The sequence below is a fragment of the Poromitra crassiceps genome, assembly GCF_964638095.1.
Source record: "Poromitra crassiceps genome assembly, chromosome: 4".
Classification (NCBI taxonomy): Eukaryota; Metazoa; Chordata; class Actinopteri; order Beryciformes; family Melamphaidae; genus Poromitra; species Poromitra crassiceps.
In genome coordinates, this window is record NC_139626.1 from 32689720 (window position 1) to 32711561 (window position 21842).

A 21842-nucleotide genomic window follows, 5' to 3' on the forward strand; every position below is an offset into this window, starting at 1 on the left:
TTAATTCAAGAGTCCAACATGTTTAGCTGCTCAGACGTCACACTATCAGCGTCTGCCATTCTTAGCCCCAAACTGTCACAACAGAGACTCTTTTACCCGTGGTTCACATTTAGAAAGATACAACACCATGTGTGGAGCTGATGCTAATACAGTAGGATCTGGAAAGGTGCTGAGGTTCACTTCACCTTGAGGTGGGTCAGATGCGTGCTGGCTTGCGTAATACAGTCTTAGCACAGTGAACGCTTCCTCCCTACACATCACCACTAACGTTTCCTAGCAAAAAGACAATCAGTTTAAAAAATGCCTGAGACAACATGTCATGAAGGATCCTCTGGCTAGAAGAAGCTTGTCAACTGTATAATGAGACTGCTTACTTTGAGCAGCAGTGTGGTTATTGGGCATTTCAGAATAGTCGGAGCAAATCAAACAATGGTATGTATTTATTGTAAGCTGGTTAAACACAGGCAGAGGAGAAGCAGCGCAGGTTAAAGACACATTGCTATAGGAAGCTTACATGAATTGTTCTTACGCGACATACCTTGAGTAAGTAATAGTTTATCCAACCATTGACAATGTATAAATAACCTGTAATGCATTGTGTAGATTTACACACATCCAGCAGCTCCAAACATGGTTAGAGATTGTCCAGAGATGTAGCCTACAGTCACCAGCAATAACCCACTGCTTTTCCTACATGGCTGAATGACATTCACCTCACAACACCGTACCAAAAGTCTTCTTTCAATGCGGAACCTACTGTGAGAGCGCGGCATGATTTGGGATTTTGGCCAGAACATAATAAGGGCTTCCTTTTATCTGGACTTCTTAATAACTGGGTCGACAATCTTCTGTCCGGTGAGGAAGTGCCACACTCCGCCTCGGTAGAACTCGTTTCCAAACGAGTAGAGCAGAGCATTGAAGAAGGGGTTTGTCTTGGCAAGAACCGGAAGCACCTGTGGGCAGAAACAAGTTTTCCATACGCCGCTTTTTTTCTTTTCCATTACAAATAATCTCCTTGTTGACTTGATGAAGACGTGAAAGGGAAGAAGCTCTCACCATTCTCAGTTTGGGAGAGATGACGGTGACATTCTCAAAGCAGGCGTAGATGCACATGAGGATGTAGGGGCCCCAGCACATCAGCAGCACCCTCAAAGGCAAGTTGGTGTTAAACTGGAACACAGTTCATTGTGTGAGTAGCAATGCAGGTGTTACACATGATGGACAGAATATACATGATACACTGCATACTATAGAAATATAATACAACTTTATTTAGAACCAATTAGAAATAAGATGATCAACATTTAAATTCTGCCCCAAATGGGCTACACTGTACTTGGTTAAGCATGTGCTACAAATGTAAGTGAGAAACATTCCTACAGGGACTGAAGAGGGCAAAATGAAATACTGAAGGGTGAAATGCCTCAAATCAATCCTGATTATGTGACTGCTAAGTTAAGTGAAGTTATCCTTTATTTATCCCCATGGGGAAATTCATCCTCTGCATTTGACCCATCCTCTACTAGGAACCTTCCTAGAACTAGGAGCAGTGGGCAGCCACAGTGCAGCGCCCGGGGCTAGCCAAGCATTAAACCTGTTACCAGTACTATTTCTCACTTTGTAGTAGAATTGTTCTTTATTCCAATATCTAATTATTAATTAAATTGTATGGTGGAATCTCAGAGTTAACATGATGCAAAGATTCACACAGGAGCTGTAGCAGATATCTACACATTATAACATTATGGTGTTAATAAGTGATACGATTTGTCAGTGACAAGTTTTAACTGTGTTAAATAGAAACTCTTGATTCCTCTGCCAATAGTAGAGTATTGCTTCAGGCAGTGATGGCTTCCGGTGTTGGGCAAGTTATTTTCTAAATGTAATATACTACTACATACTACTAGTTACTTTCATTTGAAAGTAATGTTACTTTACAATATTACTGTCTGTGTAGAGTAACTCCTTACTTATTACACTACTATTACATTACTTTCACCAAAATAACAGCAGTAGCAGAATGTCATTGCCGCCCCGGAACCATCCCGAAAAATAATTTCAACCGTCTTGAAGTCAGTGTAAATCGTCCACAATTCTAAATGTTATCCTTTTCCTTTGTTATTGTCTATAGTGGTTATTTGCATAAAAACACACAATTTGTTTAGGAAATGATTGTAACTTTTTTAAATGTGTGTTTTGATTTAAAAAAAATAACTCAATTTGTAACTTGTGTTACTTGACAAAGTAACTGGTATAATATTACTGAGTTACTGCTAAAAGTAATTATTACATGTAATACGTTACTTTTGTAATGTGTTACCCCCAACACTGATTTCTTCAACCAATTTGCCAACAAAGAATTTTAAGCAGCCATCTTTTCATCTGAATACACACAGTCAAGGTCTCCTTTGTGTGCAGATTAGTTTACTCATATTATAGATTAACAACCTCGAGTTTATGCAATAGCTTATGTAACTTAAATGGGATTTGAAGATGGCGAAAGCAATGCGTTTAAATCCTCTGAAATACATTTACTTTGGGTAGGAATGCGGCATTCGGTCTCAACATGAACATGAGGTGCATTTACCCTGTAGTGATGAATCTTCTTGAAGTGTTTGTTGATGGCATCGTAGGATGAGAACATGGTGAAGGCCGGGAAGAGCAGGTAGAGCAGCACCAGAGTCAGCATGTAGGTGATGTAATCTCTATAGAACAGAGGGGAGCATTGGACAAGAGTTTGTGGTATAGCATGTCAGCTAAACATGCTGCTGCTTAGTAGGACTGACAGAAAAGCAATTCTAATTCCTATCTGAATAATGGCAATTGCTATATGAATTGATAATGTGGACATCTGACAAAAAAAGAAATACAATTCCCGGTGTGAAAAATGAGATGCTAATGGTTTGGATCAACTCTGAACACGAAGAATGATTTTCTCCAACGTGCAACTTGTAAAACATCTTTCTTGCTGATTTAAAAAAAAAATTGACTCTTGCGAAATTGCAGTGTGATTTTCCCACAGTTTTTCACTCGATAATGCAGCCCATTAGTGTTAGATATCATTCAGATTTGCGCACAGAATCAAGCTTTTGCGATGAGCCGTGGTTGTATTTACTATCCTATATACCTGTCTCCTTTGGTGTAGTCCAAGCAGCAGCACGTCTTCATGGGCTCAAAGTCATACACACTCCATCCAGTGAGAGGGAGAGCAGCCCAGAAGATGGACAGACCCCAGATGATGCCACACATAGTCATAGTGGTGCTCCAGAAGAGCTTTTGTCCTGCACAATGTCATTTAGGAGAGATTGAGATGCCTGCATCTGCCCATGGACATCCAGCTATCACTATTTCAACAAAAGATCTGGATCTCAAACATCCAAAATGCATGCATCAAAGTCAATGCATTTCCTACCATCAGTACTTTGATACATTTCTTTCACAGAATATTAGACATTAGTCATTTCTAATTCAGATCTAGTTTGATGTATTTATTATTATTAGTATTATTCATTTATTTGTCAGGGACAATGCAAGACAACATTGTAACAAGTTACAGTAACATGAAACATATGCGATGCATATAGGATATCTAGCCAAGGCTAATTTGCAATCCCTGTCCCTGGGTAGGCTTTTCTAATAAAAGACATAATCTAAACAAAGTGCAAACATAAAAATTGTGACACGATCATACAAAATTTTACAGTAGAATTATGCTACTACATCAGTGATCAATGGTCGCAGGTTTGATTTTGCTTCAGCCAGTGTTTCACCTTTTCATTAAAGCTTTTCAGATTAGTTTGCATTTTTATTTTTGTTGGTAGGGAATTCCATATGTGTATCCCTTTTACTATTTGTACACAGTTGTGTGGGTCCTCTGGTTGAGTTATGTTGTACTGTACTGTACTGTACTCACTGGTGCAGTACTGGTGGTATCTATCCCAGGCAAGGGCAGCCAGAAAACTGATGGAAGCCAGGACTGATACCATTCCCTGAAATCCATGATAGGCACATCCATCTTGACCGAATGGCCAGTATCTGGAGAAGACAAAGAAACACATACATCATATTCCACTGGCAGAGGTGTCCCACTGTATCCAATATCACATGAATGGGACTATTAAGAGTATGCAGGAAGAAACCAGGAAAGTTACATCGTCAAATTAATGTATTCAACCTCACAATTACGATTTATGAGGTTGACTGTCACCTTTCAATTCAGATTAAGGAGCGCCCTGTTCACATTCACACAGACATTCATACCTGGAAGCTGACCAGTACAACCACAGTCTGATCTGTTGGCCACTGAGCAGCTCCACTGGAGCGGTTGGGGTTAAGGGCCTTGCTCAAGGGCACCTCAGTGGTAGTAATGAGGGAGGGGCAAGCGCTGCCTTTTCACTTTCCCCACCCAGATTTATCCTGCCGGTCCCGGAGATTGAACCGACGACCTTCCAGTCACAAGCTCACTTCTCTAACCATTGGGCCACCGCTGCCCACGTTTGGTTTCACGAGACTTTCCAACCCTTAAAAAGGTGTGTATAAGGGAAATAAGCTGCAATTCAAAATGTCAGTATGGTTTCACACTTGAGATAGCTAGCATACGCAGCTAAATGTCAGTATGGTTTCACACCTGAGATAGCTAGCATACGCAGCTATATGTGAGTATGGTTTCACACCTGAGATAGCTAGCATACGCAGCTATATGTGAGTATGGTTTCACACCTGAGATAGCTAGCATATGCAGCTATTAGTCCGTTAATATTGAGGCTGATGTCAGCCAAAGCGAGATTGAACACAAAGAAGTTGCTGGGCGTCCGCATCTCCTTCACTCTGAGGAAAGTCAGGATAGTAATGGCATTGAGGAAGAATCCAAGCATACCTGAAAGACAATCGACAAAAGCAAACAAAATGAGCATTTCAAATATGTTTTAATCCCTATCAGAATAATTAGCCTATGTTTGGTTTGAATCTCTAAACCTATAAAAATCTGAATCAGTCAGCACATCTTTTAATGAACTTCATACCCCAATGTGTTTGCTAACAAAAAAACAGGCATAAGCCTGTGTTTGAAGCTTCCATATAGCCTACTACACATTCAAAATCAAAATGTAAATATTTTAGCTATTGCTGCCTATTCTATTAATATATAAAGAAGGATGTTGAAGTGAGAAAGAAAAACCTTGGATAGGCGGTGTGGTTTTTTGAAGGGACTACATAAAATACTAAATAGCCTAAAGGTTTACATGGAATTCCAAACACTAAAGTGAAGGCAAAAAATTATGGATGTTTTATTTTCACAACAGTCTATGAACAAAACCCTTTAGTTTAGAGTGAAATGCCCCTTTAAGTAGGCTGTCCTAGGCCTTATCCCAGCAGCATGTCCCGCAACTGAACTGAACTGAACATCGCCTGTATCCTCAGGTCCACTTACCCCCGACTAGAAGCGCGGTGCCGAATGTAAACATATCGAAGTCCGTGAATCCCTCCGGTAATGTATAGGCTGCCATGTTGAAATGCACAGAATAAACTCCACTAAAAGAGAAGTCCTGATGCTGTTCTGTAGCATAAATATTTCAGCCGCCGAGTCGACCCCTTATAAAGGCTCATTCACGTGAAACCGCATCATGTAATCTTAGTAAACCCCCCCATGGCAATCCCACAAAGAATGTCCTAATAACAAGCAAACACAACTTCACGCTCCCCTCAAAGTTTCTGGGAGTTTGCGGTCGTATAAAATATGCGTGTTTGCTGCGCAAGCCTCTGATCTCTACACGCATGGAAACGCCAAGTTGCTGGTTAATCAGCAAGCCCTGCGTTTTGTAGATTAGCGGAAATCCCACGCATAGTGAATAACTGTGAGAACATGGAAAACACTTTTTTTCCTCCTTTTTTACAACTGGTAGGCCTATTGTGAAATCCAGATATAGGCTGCTGTAGCCTATGGCCCATAAGCCACAAAACCGATCAAGATAATAATAATAACATTGATGTAGGCCTACAACAGCTAGTGGACAAAAACCTAGGCGAGTTGTCTTCACAAGTGTAGGTTTCTAGCAAAAAATAATTATTCTTTACAATTAGCCAAAATATATAGGGCCTACCTCTACCATAGGCCTACCTCTCTGTGTCTAGGCTTATTCAATGTAAATAGTCAGCAATTAACACTGAGTCTGTTGAAATTGCAGAACATCATTATTGCATTTGCCCAGTTGCTTTAAATTTGTGACCAAAATAACACACAAGCATAAAAAAAGACAAGGCAGCAGCTTTGGCACTCACTCACTCTACGAGCCTGAACCATTTCAAATGCATGCAGCACTAATCTGTACACAGATTAGCACAAACTCATTAACTATGAAGTAATGATGTGTCCCAATGGATTTATACAGTAATACCTGCTCTCAAACTGCCAATACTGTCCCAGCCTGAGCACACCTCTGTCCCAGCCTGAGCACACCTCTGTCCCAGCCTGAGCCCACCTCTGGATACTGTCCCAGCCTGAGCCCACCTCTGGACTATTTAGGCTGTGGGCAATGTTCTTGTTTAGTATTGCATCCTGTTCAGGGTCTTGAGTTTAGATTGACTCAATTCAGTCATTTCAGTATGACAGCACTGCATGAAAATCTAGCTATAAATAAATGTGCAAATGCAAAAGTTTAATTTAAAGAATCTGTTAATCTACCAGGGCTATGTTGGAATCAGGTCGGGTCTGAAACAACTATTCAAAGACCTTTAATTGCAATGATTGCCTCAACTGGTGCAAAAGCTAATTCTCAGTAACACACTTTGTTTACTGTATATTTGTATTTGTACAGAAATAATTCTGCATTATTATGTTCATCAAATGGCATGGTCACAATCCTTGATCAAAATGTAAACAATACAATTACTTAATCATGTTCTCAAATTGATTGAAAGAACTTTTGGCCCAACAGCATTTGACAGTTGAAAACTATTGTACAATGTAGGCTAATTTTAAAGTATAAAATATTTGTTTAAGCCTATTGCTACAGTTGTCTAGTCTTTTGAGATACTTTTCAAGCTGAATGTTTATCCTTTGTAAAAGTAGTAGAATGAATGTAATAAATCCATAATTTATAGTCTAGAAAAAACACTATACGATAATTATCTGGGCTGTATTGTTTTCTATAACTGTGAGGTTATTTAACACAGCAAATGCATTAGCTACCACCATAGCTGCTGCACGTTATGTATTGGCAAACAGTTAATACACCATCATAATCTGCTGGTTTTGCAATGAAACAAAGGCCACATTGTTGAAATTGCATTGGTACCCAGATGCCAAAGAATAGGATCAACACTGACTTTTGAAACAAGTTTCTGTCCAATGTCCATCCTCATTCCTCTCACAGGAACGAGTTGGTGATATTAGCACCTGGCAGGTTGTTTAACCCTCCCTAATAAGTGCTATATAAGTTGAATGTATTATTATTATTATAATGAATATAGCCTACATTATGTTTGGGGCTTCTCCCAGGTGCTGCATGAGACAACTCTCCTGAAAGAAATAGAACAAAGATGTATTAATTTAATTTCAGACACAGAGGTTAAACCATTTCAAATCCCTCCATACAACCATGTCCTTAAACTTCTGCACCTGTGAATTACCCCAGACGCTGACCATTTAATCACACACACACACACACACACACACACACACACACACACACACACACACACACACACACACACACACACACACACACACACACACACACACACACACACACACTCACACACACACACACACACACACACACACACTCACACAGACACAATGGACTTATTCTGCAACATGCTAAATTATGACTTGATAATAAATAATACATATTCTAACTGTAAGTTGTATATGCATGCAAAATAATCAATTAATGTCCCTTGTAGAGAAGGGACAATGAGCAATTTGCAAAGTGCAAGTTGTGTTTCTTTCAGGATCTTTTTAAGTGGGCTTTAGCTGAGTCTTCCTTGTTGCAAATCAAAAGTCATGAATATAGGATACTGTAATTAAGGCAAAACAAATAACAAGCAAAGACCATGAGTCTGAATTTGGTACATAATGATCAGATTATGTAAGACAGTAAGTAGCCTAATCATTACAGACAAGGAATTTGACTCATTGCAAGTATGCAGCAGTCACATCAATATAAGACAAAAACAATATAGTAAAGACAATCACACACATTTAAGCTGCAGTCCTTTAAAGTGACGTATGATGTGGGCCGGGTGGGGGTAGGATCACTCAGTGCTTTCCAAGTCTTATTCTGTCTGCAGCAAAACTACCGTGGCTACACTCTCCTCTGCCATCCAGTGGTCATTCTTAAAGACATGCCACTGCTGTGACAAGAAAACAGCTTACACAAACCAACTCTGTGTGTGTGTGTGTGTGTGTGTGTGTGTGTGTGTGTGTGTGTGTGTGTGTGTGTGTGTGTGTGTGTGTGTGTGTGTGTGTGTGTGTGTGTGTGTGGGAGGGGGGGGGGATCTGTGTGACTCTTACACATCACAACTGAAGAGTTTTGCATGGGAGTGTATACAGTAGGCATACTGTAGGCTACTTTCTGTACAATTTGGGCCGATGGGTCCAATTCAGTATTCCAAAATGTATGTTTGGCCTATTATTCTTCGGAGAGGAAAAAGGAAAAGGAAAATGTCCTTGGGAAACAAATAAGTCCTGATGAACAAAACATCTTACAAAACGTATAGTCTACCCAGAAAATACACAGATTAAATATTTCTAAAGGGATAAAATGAATATAATATAATCATGATCATCGCTTCAGCACTTGAGGGAGACGGACGCTTTTCTGCTCGCTCTCTCCACCCCTCCTCTCCTGCACCTTTCCCTCTGCCTGCAACACCACCCTAGCCGGAGCAAACTTGCATTCGTCTTTTCGAAATGACAAATATGGATTTACTGGATTTATTAAGCTGGTCTCTCAACGCAAATCAACTCAACTTTGAGGAATGCGAGGTCCGGGGAACCCCCACCCTCTGCCCAGATGGATCTTTCGCCGCGGGGTACGGGAAGACAACAGCGATTGACCCTAGGCTGTGACGTCATGAAAAGTGAGATGGGCGGTCAGTGAATTTGAACTGTGAAAAATGGATTATATCTTGGATTAAATCATGGAAATTTCCACTGATCTGCAAAAGAAATGAACTAAGTTGGGATCCAGAGACTTGACACCTGTTGTTGACTTTTTGGTCTGTGTGACCCTGGTCTGTGTGACGTGAAAGGAATTCAGGCAACCAAAACATTTCCATTCTAATCTGGCCTCTTCCGACCTGCCAAGGACGCAGCAATTTCCCCTGATATTTCGTCTGCAACTGCGCACCACCCCTCCCCCCAGCCACCCCCCCGCCCTGACATCTGACACCTGAACTTTGGACTGAATAGATCGAGGCCATCTCCACAGGCTCAGACCTACACACACACACACTCATGGACCCTAAGGACTCATAGGCCAACACACATGGTCATGCATGCACTCCCCTAAACCCCACCCCCCGCACCACGTCCGACCGTCTCTATCAGCTCCCGCTGCCCTAACCCCCCCCCCCCCTCCCTTTCTTTCTTTTTTAACCCAGCCGTCAGTATTGGAGTAGTTTCGGACTGTAATCCCTGTACTTTTTTCAACAAATGGATTGTACCTGTATAATATTGAAGTGTGCCTTGTTACTCGTTCAAAACAGTAATAATGTTTCATGTTTCATGTTGCAAATCTGAGTATATTTAGAAACCATTACTGCCGGCTGCATATGTATGTATGTATGTATGTATTGTTTGTGTGTATTGTATTGTATGTAGGTATGTCCACGTATGTCCTGTTTGTTTTGGGGACTACGGATGGAAATTAGCCTCGTGCCATGTGCAACGTGTTCGAGCCTCGTGCTCGAGTCTCGTGCTAAATCCGGCAATTTTTACACTCTGATTATGTTCTTTGTGTCGATTAATTTTGCACTGTCCCATCTAAATAAACAAATCAACTGTCAACTGTCAAACCATATAATCAGCTTAATGTATTTCTAGCCACTGGGGCAGCATTATACTTATATAAAAAACAGCATTTAGAGCTCCATCTAAAAAGTGCTGTAGATAGACTTTAAGTTCATCCAAGCAAACAAACAGATATAGCCTACATTGAGTTCATCCAAAGAAGCAGATAGGCCAAAACAAAACAAAAACATATAAGTAATAGGGTAATCAAAGTCATACATTCAAATAATAAGAATACTTCAACAATACGTCTCCATTCTCAGTTTCCATGCTCTCTCAATAAAACTGGCCACAATGAAAGCTTCCTCTCTGAATAACCATTCCAACTTAACATCATCTCCTGACCAGAACAATTCAGGTTTCTTCGTTTACATTTTCTCATCTAAAATCAGTCTTGGTTGGTTCCTAACATACAATGACACACAACATGCTGTATGTTGTGCCCGTTATTAACCATCCAATCAACGATTGAAAAGTGTTTCCCCTATAAAACTACGCAGCCTATCAGCTTTGAGGAAGCAATAATCGTGTGAATGAAAATAACCCTAGTCCCTTCCCTTCACTAATCCCTGCCTATCCTTTTTATCTGTGGATTCAGACCAGGCAGTCAGAGCAGCATGGAGCTCTGAGCCTGCAACACACCATGCATCCCAGGTCCAGTTAAAGCAAGCAGCAGCGTGTGTTTATATTTGTAGTTTAGTTGGATAGTGTACAGTAGCTTGTGTTTATATTTGTAGTTTAGGTGGATAGTGTACAGTAGCTTGCAGGAGAAAACATGATTGGACATTTTGCTGTGGGTTTTTGTTTGGCATTACTCTGCTTCCCACTGCTGAGCAGTTCATGTCCAGCACAATGTAGCTGCTTCTTCCACAAATTAAGCGATGGGACAAAAGCAAGGTAAGAAATGAGCAAATCTAATATTATTCTAATACAGTAGACACTAGACAGTAATATACAATAGTAGGCTAGATAACGTAGATTTCATTGTCAGTAGACCTAGATGTATTTTGTTATTTCTTGTGGTGTAGACCAGTGATTCTGAAACCTTTTCATATCAAGGACCCCTCATTTTTTACATTAGATCCACGGACCCCCATTTGATGAGATATTTTGTCTTGGACCCAAACCTGAGAATATTTGTTATTGTTAGATATGATTTTGTCCAGAATTCCATGAATGAGTTGTACTGTAGGATCAATGGCAGTGAAACTATGATCAAAATAGTCATTCTTCTACATTCTACATTCAACTCCTTGTAAATTAAATGTTGAATTTACCCCCTCAAGGACCCCTGGGTTCCTGGACCCCAGATTGAAAACATTGCTGGGTTGCACTGCAGCTTTCTTCACTCACTCTCTATATAGTGGTCAAGGATTAACTTGGAGTTGGTCTTTAATCTTCTTTGCTCATTAGTGACCTATAGCCCATACTGTTTTTCCTCAAACCAGTGTTTCACAAAACAGGCAGAATGTGAATGAGTGTGTTTGTGTGTGTGTGTGTGTGTGTGTGTGTGTGTGTGTGTGTGTGTGTGTGTGTGTGTGTATATTATATATATATATAATATATATATATATATATATATATATATATATATATATATATATATATATATATATATATATATATATAATACTGGTTCCTATTCATATCTAATTGTAGATCAATATTCTTAATTTCTCCTGTAGGAGTGTGCTTTGCAATGATCCAGAGATCACTGTGATCCCTCCAAATTTCCCCACTGACACATCAAAATTACGCATTGAGAAGACAGCAATCACCAGGATTTCAAGCGAGAACTTCCACTACCTCAACAACTTGGAGTTCTTGTGGATGTCTTTCAATTCACTCAACTCGTTGAACGTGGACAGTTTCCGGGGTCTGTACAGTTTGGATGAGCTGAGACTAGATGGCAACTCCCTCACCTCGTTCCCCTGGGGCTCTCTGACTGACATGCCTAACCTGAGGCTTCTCGATTTACACAACAACAAGATCTTGTCTATCCCTGGTGAAGCGACCATGTACATAAAGAATATCACCTATCTGGACCTATCAAGCAACAATATGGGAACTATTCCTGCCGAGGTCCTCACAATGTGGCTGAGTGTGAAGCCACACTCCCAGGACATGGAGTTGTCCAAACTCATTCTCGGTAAGGATACGAGAACACTGGAAACCATTCTTTTTAAGCTGCCTTGCATGACTACTAGTTGTGTGTTATGCAATGTACAGTGTCCTCCTGACACCGTCACCATGTAAAATAGTGTTACGGATTAGTCTAATTATAGCTATTTTGTCCAGTGTGTCAAGTTGTCAAACTAGTTCAGTTTATTTAGAAGCATTAAGTCCTTGGTCTTAAAATGACTTGTTACCATTGGTTGTCCCTTGTGGAGAATGCGTGAAGGAAAGCATTGAGGGTAGCTATACTAAATAGTAGTTCAGATGCAGTTTCTTAGTTAATTTCTTTTGTATCTTTCCATTTACTGCGTGAATATGCATCACAGTTGTCACACTTGCTTTCTTCTGCAGGCCTCCATGACAACCCGTGGCTGTGCGACTGCCGGCTGTATGACCTGGTTCAGTTCCAGAAGTCCCCGTCCTCCTCGGTGGCACTCATCGACACCAGGCTGAGGTGCGCTGATCCGGATAGCTTGTCGGGCATGCCCTTCACCGAGGCCAAGGTGCAGCGGTGCCAGGGGCCTCGGGTCCACACCGCCGTGGCTCGCGTCCGGAGCTCCTTGGGCAACAATGTCCTTCTGCGCTGTGGGACAGCCGGGGTCCCCGTCCCCGAGCTCACCTGGACCCGTGCTGATGGCAAGAAGTTGAACGGCACTGGTGAGTTCCCCTAAAGTCATTCGAGACCTGCTTGTTTGCCTACGATTAGAGGAGTAATATCTATTTCGGTCATTGTGTAGGTTAAAGCCTTTGACCTTTTGGATCTAGTCACTTAACACTGGACTTTTTCCTCTTTTTGCAGTTCAGCAAGAGATTTCAAAGGAGGGAATCATTTGGTCGATTCTTAGTGTGCCTGCTGTCGCCTACCATGATTCTGGAAAATATGTTTGCAAAGCAACCAACTTTGTGGGGACAGCAGACGCCATCATCTCCTTGGTCATTACTGACTCCTTTCGATCAGAGGAAACAGTCGCGGCTTCTAACAGACCCAGAGGGAAGAACACCGGTGGCATTGGAAAGGCAGCATACCAGGAGAAACTTATTGCCAGATATGTACCTCCACCATCCACCACGGCGGCCCAGCCCATCATCGAACCCCTCAATGGCAAAGGCGTCACTGGGAAGTATGAGATCGAGAGCTACAGCATTTCTGACAGCGTTGCAGAAGGACCAACCAGTGCATCCAAGACAGCTGCGCCAATGGAGGTGGAGAAGGATGTTCTGAGCAACTTAGCAGCCAATGCCTCGTCCTTACAGCAGGCACCGGAGAAAAGGATCGTGCGTTCGGTCAAGGTGATGGGCGACACCGACCACACTGTCTCTCTGAACTGGCGCGCCCCTACGGCCACTAACAGCACCGAATTCAGCGTCCTATATGCCATCTTTGGCGAGAGAGACATGCGTCGTATCAACGTAGGCGCAGGAAAGAACCGGATCACCATTGACGGCCTGGTGCCAAAGACAAAGTACATCGCCTGCGTTTGCGTCAAAGGCCTGATCCCGAAAAAGGAGCAGTGTGTAATCTTCTCAACAGATGAGGCGGCCAGCGCCAGTGGCACCCAGAAGCTCATTAACGTGGTGGTGATCACCGTGGCGTGTGTGATCGCTGTCCCCCTGACACTGATCGTCTGCTGTGGGGCCCTAAAGAAGCACTGTCAGAAGCTGCTGGGGAGGCAGCCCAAAGAGATGCAAGACTCCTATGTCACGTTCGAGACCCTTTCCCCTGGGACCAAAGCTAAAGGTGTGGAGGGGGAGTACCTGACGAGGCTAACGCCCGATGAGTCCAACCGGCTTCTCTCCTCAAGGTCTAGCGTGGACTCAGAGGCCACGGCCAGGACTGAGGGACCACCAAACGAGTACTTCTGCTAATACCTAAACGTATGCCTCAACTGTCAGAGGATGCACTTGAGCTTTCTAAGGGCCTGTGATGTCAATAGCTACACCACTGCGCTCAGAGACTAAAGTCATGAAAAAGACTCAAAGGACTTCCTTCAGAGGTCTTCAAAGGACTTTGACAGCTCTCTCAGTTGGCTCTCGCAATTTTCAAATGCTTCCGCCTAAACGTCTGTACGTCGAGCTGGGAAAACTTGGTCAAAATGGAAAAGGGAAACTCAGGGAAAATAATGAGCGATGATAGGGGGATGTCCCGGATGTACCGCCTAAAGGCATATTTGTCCAATCACCTGCATCGGTTCGAACTTCCTCCGGTGTGAAGCGTCCCCCCCCAACTTCCTTTGTCCATGTTCTGTGGCCGTGAATTACAGACTGTCTAATGTGCATTCACAGAATGTAGAAGAGGCAGTCTGGCTTGAGAGACTACTCTCTCAGCATCCGATGTATGAAATGACATACGGTACATGTATTATTTTACAGCCTTGTGGGAAAACAGGCCACCATTGAAGTGATGAACTTCAAAAAGGGAAATAAACACTGTAGTATGATTTCCCTGCAGTGTTTTTAATGTGTACAAATTTATTTTTGTACTTGTCATGCACTTTTAAAGCGGATGTTATGCAGCAGGACTTTTTAAAATGTTGTCCTAAACTGTCTGAACTGTCCATTTTAGGAAGGAGGAGCCCTTCTGAGACGTCACCTCAGCGTTCCGTTTAAATCTTTACTTAATAAAATGGTGTATTTGTAGAAACGATGAAGCAGTAATTGCTAGCCTATTTTGCATCAGTCTATAATGTGCCAGGTTTACCGTTGGGCTCAATTCTTAAAATACAGTATATTTTACAATGTGTATATTTATGGTATGTGTATGTGTGAATGTATGAAAATAAATATTTTTTATATCAATACATGTTTACAGGCTTTTTCTTAAAGGTCAAATTTCCTTTGGCTCTTTGATTATAAAGGACTTTATAAACATCATGGACGTCTCAAAATCCACACCCCCATGTAAGGAAGAAAAGCCTCCAAAACGAGCCGCTTTGACTTCTGTAACTGACATCACATTTGACCGCTTGGAACCCGCCAACTGAATGCGGAAGACCAAACCTTGTTGTCTGTAGCATAGCTGCATAGAATGGAATAATGTCCAGAAAGGAATCAACTGCCCTAGCCCAACAGATCATCTTATCAGAGGTCCCACCCCCTCAAAACATAGCTAATGAAGGGGGGAGACGGAGTGGAGAGAGAAGTCACACAGAGGCTCGTTTTGAAAATTTTTGGGCGCGACAGAATTCATTACCTTGTTTTAAAGACCTATGAGGCATGTTTTAAACAGCTACAAATAGCATAAAATAGGTCATTTAACTTCTCAAAACATTTTTTAAATAAATCAATATCAGAAGACCTGCGAAAAACATGCTTGAAATAGGTTTTAAAAAGTAGCATCCGAATGCAAACATTGTAAGTATGCAGAATGTACAGAATTTACAGAACGATTTTATTTTTTATTTTTCTTGTGGTGATACATCTGAACTCTAGTTGTGCCTACCCTGTCTCGGGAGTATTCGAAGATTGTGGGAGAAATCATAGAGGCTGGCTTGAGAGACTACACATCTGAACTGCCTAACATTTGTTTGAACCTGCTTGGAGCAGCAGATGGTTTTTTTCCACAGGATCAGGACAATTCCCATCATGTCAGGCACATCCTTTTCAATGAAGGATAAATCCACTTACAAATATTTAACTAAACTTCCTGGCATTCACTGTTCAGTCCTTTGCGCCAAACTAATGAGACTATACAGTAGTATCTAAGTAGACTAAAATAAACCAGAAAAAGCATTTATAAATAGCCTATTTGGTAAATGTCTGCACTATATACAGTGCAGTGCAAACTAACTATAAACAATGACCAATCAATGAATACTCAAAACTTATATCATAATGATATTGCGATACTAAGTTATGTGCCTCTAGTGTTATTAAGATCTATTCCACTACAGGTTACCTACATTACAATTGTTTTTTTCAACCTACCAATAGAAAGGATCTGATTCTATCGCTTTTCCTTTTTACAACTTGGATATTGGGAGGAAATGTTAGAGATGCGGACAAGCGGTATTTCCACTATTGATGGTGACCGTATTCACAAATGTGTTCTATGTTGATTCTGCCTTTAAATACCGAGAGATAACCAGAGTTCAGATTATTGAGGTCAGATTATGGTCATTTCCAGACATCTGCCTCTCTCTCTCCAGCCCCCCCCCCCTCTCTGTTATAGCTAAGCTTGATGCGCTCTGTGTCCAACCCTCTTAATACTGACAGGCCTCCTGTCGTGTCCACGGTAGTGCTTGTATACAAATAAATTTAATTAAACTGATGCAAATCATTTTTGTCTATACCTGAAAATAAAACCGCAATAACTCATTTTAATTTCAATGTTACTATAACTATTGTAGGCCTATGAATCTTGATTGTAAGTTGCAAAGAGCCTTTGTATTCCGTTGAGATCTTACAATAGTTACAAGACAAAGTGGTCCATTGCTAAAAATACAGCATTTCCGGTGTTTTCTCACAGGTGTCTTAAGCATTGCGTCAAGGCAGATTAAGGTAATAGGCTTTCTTCTGCCCGGCCCCTGGGCATGTCCTGCTCCAACTGCTCTAGTTCACATGCATGCCTAGGAATATGGACACCTGGTATGTTGCAATACGTATTGCTTTGGTATTTTATCTCATCACTCCTGCATCATCAACGTGTCTGACGGGTTGCTCCTGCCCCAATGACACCTTGGGAAGGTAAGCTTTTCAAGTTGTGGGGCATTTGGAAGTAGAAGTAGGTTATGAGATAACCACGGCTTTGAGTGTTGTTGTAAAGCTCACCTACTGTACTACACCAAATAATACTACGAGCTACAACCGATACCTATAACTTTGTATACACTAATGTACACTCTTTCATAACCTAGTCTTTTCTGTTTTGTCATTCCTCTTCATTCTAGGTCTTTGCTTTGTATGGAAACCTCCATGGGGCGCATCCCAGAGGATATCCCAGATGATTTTACGAAGATTCGTATTGAGAATTGCCACCTCACAGAGTTGCCCCGCGGATCTTTCTCTAACGTCAGTGCCTTGGAGTTTCTGTGGCTCAATTTCAACGACATCACCCTGATGAACATCAAAAGCCTGGAGGGGCTAGCGAACCTGACCGAGCTGAGATTGCAGGGGAACAAACTCAGCTCAGTGCCATGGACAGCGTTCCAGGACACGCCGAAACTCAAGATTCTAGACCTGAAGCACAATCATCTAGACGTGCTGCCCGAACACGCTCTGAGACACTTACTAGATCTGACCTACTTAGATTTATCCTCCAATCAGCTTAGTGTCATATCAAAGGATGTTTTCATGAACTGGCCCCTGTACCGTGCATCAGAGAAAGCATGGGGGAAAGAGGGGATGGTCTCCAACGTGGTTGTGGCACTGCATGACAACGCTTGGTTGTGTGATTGCCGCCTCAAAGGCTTCGTTGAGTTCATCAGGGCGGTCAGTCCTCCCATCATTCTGATGAACCCGTATTTGATGTGTTCGGGCCCCGCCTCCAAGGCCAAGAAGTTCTTCCACGAGGTCCAATTAAAAACATGCATGAAGCCAGTGGCCTCTGCCCCACAGACCAACATCACTTTACCTCTGGGAGTGAATGCAACACTCACATGCTTAGTCAAGGCCAGGCCAGACCCCAGCATTCAATGGATATACAGTCTGAAGATCATAAGAGGATTTGCTGGTATTTTTTTAACTTCTATCATCCATCAAACTGCTGCTAACCCAAAGTGGGAGCACTTAGATATCATATCTACACCTTGTAGGCTGCATTTGCTGTATGAAAATATTGAATAGGGCCAATAGGGCCAGCGTAATCTGTGGCCTGCTTACATTTCAAATGCGCGTGCTGCCGGGCCAGAACTTCTGTGCCAGATGTAAGCAACCCGTGCAGCACCAGTATATGTAGTAGAGTACCGGGCTGTCCTTCGTTTGACGCTTTTGATCCAAGCCTGTTTTTTCTGCCTGTTTCGTTGCAGCTACCGAGACACACGTGGATGAGGAGACCATCAGATCCCAGCTGCTGATCCCCTCTCTTCATCTGGCAGACAGAGGCCTCTACACCTGCACGGCCAACAACTTTATAGGCAATTCCTCTGTCTCCATCGCGGTCAACACCGGGTCCTACAATGCCTCCGCTCCCGTTCCCCCACCATTCCCCATGTTGTCCTCCGATGACAATGTCCACATCGAGATCCGCATCGCCAAGCAGATGGTGTACGGCATCACCCTGGAGTGGTACGCAGCCACAGACGACCCCGCCGAAACCTGGTTCACCATCCACTTCGGCAAGTACGATTCGCCCAAAAAGGAGATGATCTACATCGGGCCCGGCATCAACAGCTACGCCGTCAGCGACTTGCTGCCCGTCACCAAATACCAGGCGTGCGTGACTCTGAAGAACCTGCCGCCCCGAGAAGGTCAGTGCATTGTGTTTGTGACGGGGAGCGACATCAGTGAGCTGGAGCAGAGGGAGAGGCTCGTCCACATCGTGGTCATCGTGCTCGCCATGGTGCTGGCGGTGCCGGCCGGCATGTATGCCTGCACCACAGAGGCCCGGTTCAGCTGCGTGGAGCGCTGCACGGACCTGTTGAAGAAGCGCCGGCACCGCGGCGGGGAAGACCTGCAGGAAATGGAGAGGCAAGGCACCTTCGACAGCCTGCAGGTGGCCAGCGACGAAGGCCTGTGCAGAGACTCAGCGGAGGACACGTTAAAGAGGCCGCGGTCTGAGGATAAGAAAGGAGGCAGTGCAGCTCAGTTATACTAGCAACTAGGGATGCACGATGATATCGGCACGTCATCGGCATAAAATGACGCTTTAATTATACCCAAATGAAATGGGTGAAATCTGCCCTGGTTGTGGCTCGTCTCAGGGAGAGCATCATCCAAGCCTGTTTAAGTAGTAGGATGAATCTTACAGTTTTGTTGGAAAGAAAATGTGACATAACAATAGAAGATGTTTTATATAACCGAAGTTGACGTCATTTTCTTATTTTCCCAAGTGAATGTGAACATTTTGAAAAGCATTGTATTTATGCCTGCGTCTGCCAGTGGCCCATCATGATAAGAGAGGAATGATAATGTGTTAATTCATCATGATAAGAGAGGAACGATAATGTGTTAATTCATCATAAGAGAGGAATGATAATGTGTTAATTCATCATGATAAGAGAGGAACAATAATGTGTTAATTCATCATGATAAGAGAGGAACGATAATGTGTTAATTCATCATGATAAGAGAGGAATGATAATGTGTTAATTCATCATGATAAGAGAGGAATGATAATGTGTTAATTCATCATGATAAGAGAGGAACGATAATGTGTTAATTCATCATAAGAGAGGAATGATAATGTGTTAATTCATCATGATAAGAGAGGAACGATAATGTGTTAATTCATCATAAGAGGGGAATGATAATGTGTTAATTCATCATAAGAGAGGAATGATAATGTGTTAATTCATCATAAGAGGGGAATGATAATGTGTTAATTCATCATAAGAGAGGAATGATAATGTGTTAATTCATCATGATAAGAGAGGAATGATAATGTGTTAATTCCACTACAGGAGACACTTCAGTTGATGCTCTCTGAAATTAGGCGGAAAGAAATGCATGCATATATCGGCATCAGCAATCGGCCAAAAGAGTTGGAAAATATCTGCATATTGGAAAGAAATCCAATATCATAATTCCTACTAGCAACAATATAATAACCTAGAAGTGTATCTGTAAATAATATCAGTTTTAATTAATGAGGGCTCTGCTGCAGACTGTGTAAATCTTAAGCTGTCACCTCTAGATGGAAATGCCTTTCTTCCTTATTGCTAGGGAGAGTTTGTTTGAGTCTGTGTAAATATTCAACAAGAAGTCAAATATTTGTTCTAAAATGTATTTGATACTTCTTTTGTTTTTTTCATAATCTTTTGATACAAAGTCATGCTTAATTGATTAAGTTAATTAGTAAATCATTGGTGCTTACACAATACCGTATCTATTTCTTTACTATTGTTAACTTCACCAAAGTGTAAAATGTAATGGGGTTGGGCTTTGTGCGGTTTCATTAAGGGACACTGGAGGTATAAAGGTTCAAACGAGAGGATAGTAACCTGTTTTTTATTTTTTATCCATGATTGATTTCTTTTATCTTTTTACGGATTCCATTTGCTCTCTTGTGGCATAGGATGAGGTATGATGTGGATTAAAGTGGAGGTTAAAGACGAATGCTGAGACACAGATTTTTCAGCACAATCACTCAGAGGATTTGTTACATAAGCAGTGTTTTCCCATGCGTTTATACATACACTGGTAAGGAGATTACAGTGCTTTTCTATCTGAAACCCATCAATCCCAGTGTCTTAACCATACTCCCCTAACAGGAGAGTAGAGCAGCATATTTCCATTTCATGAAATGACAGGCCCCAGCACCTATCAGTGGCACTTTAATAGAACTATTACAATACAATGAAAAATTGTTTTGGTGCAAAATAAATTATGATCACATTTATACTGCGATGTGACTACATGATATCATAATTTGTATGTTTTTGAATAAATAATGTTTTGATGACTCCTGAACATTTTCTTAGTTGTGATTAACCCTTCATTCCTTCTGAGCCACTACTGTCACTAGTGATGCACTTCAACAGCAGCCAGCAAAGAGACATAAGCCAATTATGAGAGGGCATGACTCTCGGGGCGGAGGTCTTTGGGTAAATAGTCCAGAGAGTGGAGATTTGGAGGAGAATGAAGGACAGTCTATAATTCAGACTGGAATGTAAGACTGTTTTTGAAAGTACAAATACACGGTCCATCCTGATATGATGAGCTGTCTAGTATATATTGTGCATGGTGTTACCCTGTTAGGTCTTGGTGCTTGAGAAGATATAGGCAATAGTTATTTCCTCGAAATGAATTGGCTACCAGTTGAAAACAGAGTAACCTAACTTAGGCTCAACACTGTGCATAAAGTCCAATGAGCAGGATCTTGAATACCATATCATGTGTTATCCTTGAGTGTATTTTAGATACATTGCTTTTCTATTCATTTATGGTTCATCATCATCATCATGCTTATTTTCAAATATTTATTCAAAATCAAGACCGTACAAAGACAATACAAAGATGTCACTTAAAAGGGACAGGCAATTGTAATATATAGTTGATTAAGATATTGACAGATACGAGATATTCATTACAGCAATGAAATGACTAAATTGATTTGCCTACGTTTAAAGGCATTGAACAGTAACATAGACTGTGTTTTTATATGTTGATCTTTAACGCTACAGACAGAATGGACAATATCTACATGTAGAAAGGACATGTCCAAGCAGTTTAAATATATAGATGAGCTTGAAGATTTCAGTAAGATACATTCATGTGAGAGGGCATGTCCATATCTTTTCATATACCTATGCACAAAATAATGAAAACAATACAATGCTGTACATAAAAAAAATCGACCCATATATGTCGTATAAAAGCATCTATCTAGCATAGCACAAACACTCATAAGTAAATAAAAAACAAGCCTACGGTGGCACATTGTAATAAAAAAAAGCAACTTCTTAGTTCTCAAACAGCTGATATAACAGTAAAAAATAAGATTACTACCTTTAGCACTTCATATTAAGCAATAGTGTTCGTCATAACCGATATTGGATGC

General features: G+C 41.6%; 3 protein-coding genes across 3 annotated transcripts; 2 read left to right on the forward strand and 1 right to left on the reverse strand.

The window, feature by feature from the left end:
* Positions 1-444: 444 nt before the first annotated feature.
* On the reverse strand, positions 445-5699 carry rgrb (retinal G protein coupled receptor b). Its single transcript, XM_083636084.1, has 7 exons — positions 5429-5699; positions 4720-4876; positions 3914-4035; positions 3128-3281; positions 2588-2705; positions 1057-1170; positions 445-953 (listed from the first exon to the last, which is right to left on the reverse strand). Exons 1-7 carry the CDS (start codon positions 5502-5504, stop codon positions 813-815), a joined length of 882 nt encoding a protein of 293 aa, XP_083492210.1. The 5' UTR covers positions 5505-5699; the 3' UTR covers positions 445-812.
* Positions 5700-10787: 5088 nt separating this feature from the next.
* On the forward strand, positions 10788-14053 carry lrit1b (leucine-rich repeat, immunoglobulin-like and transmembrane domains 1b; the record flags this gene model as incomplete). The annotated part of the gene is made up of 4 exons (XM_083634532.1): positions 10788-10909; positions 11698-12161; positions 12539-12844; positions 12987-14053. 4 exons carry the CDS (start codon positions 10788-10790, stop codon positions 14051-14053), a joined length of 1959 nt encoding a protein of 652 aa, XP_083490658.1.
* Positions 14054-16760: 2707 nt separating this feature from the next.
* On the forward strand, positions 16761-18938 carry LOC310775077 (leucine-rich repeat, immunoglobulin-like domain and transmembrane domain-containing protein 2; the record flags this gene model as incomplete). Its single annotated transcript, XM_083635168.1, has 3 exons — positions 16761-16870; positions 17074-17855; positions 18151-18938. 3 exons carry the CDS (start codon positions 16761-16763, stop codon positions 18936-18938), a joined length of 1680 nt encoding a protein of 559 aa, XP_083491294.1.
* Between the last annotated feature and the right edge of the window lie 2904 nt (positions 18939-21842).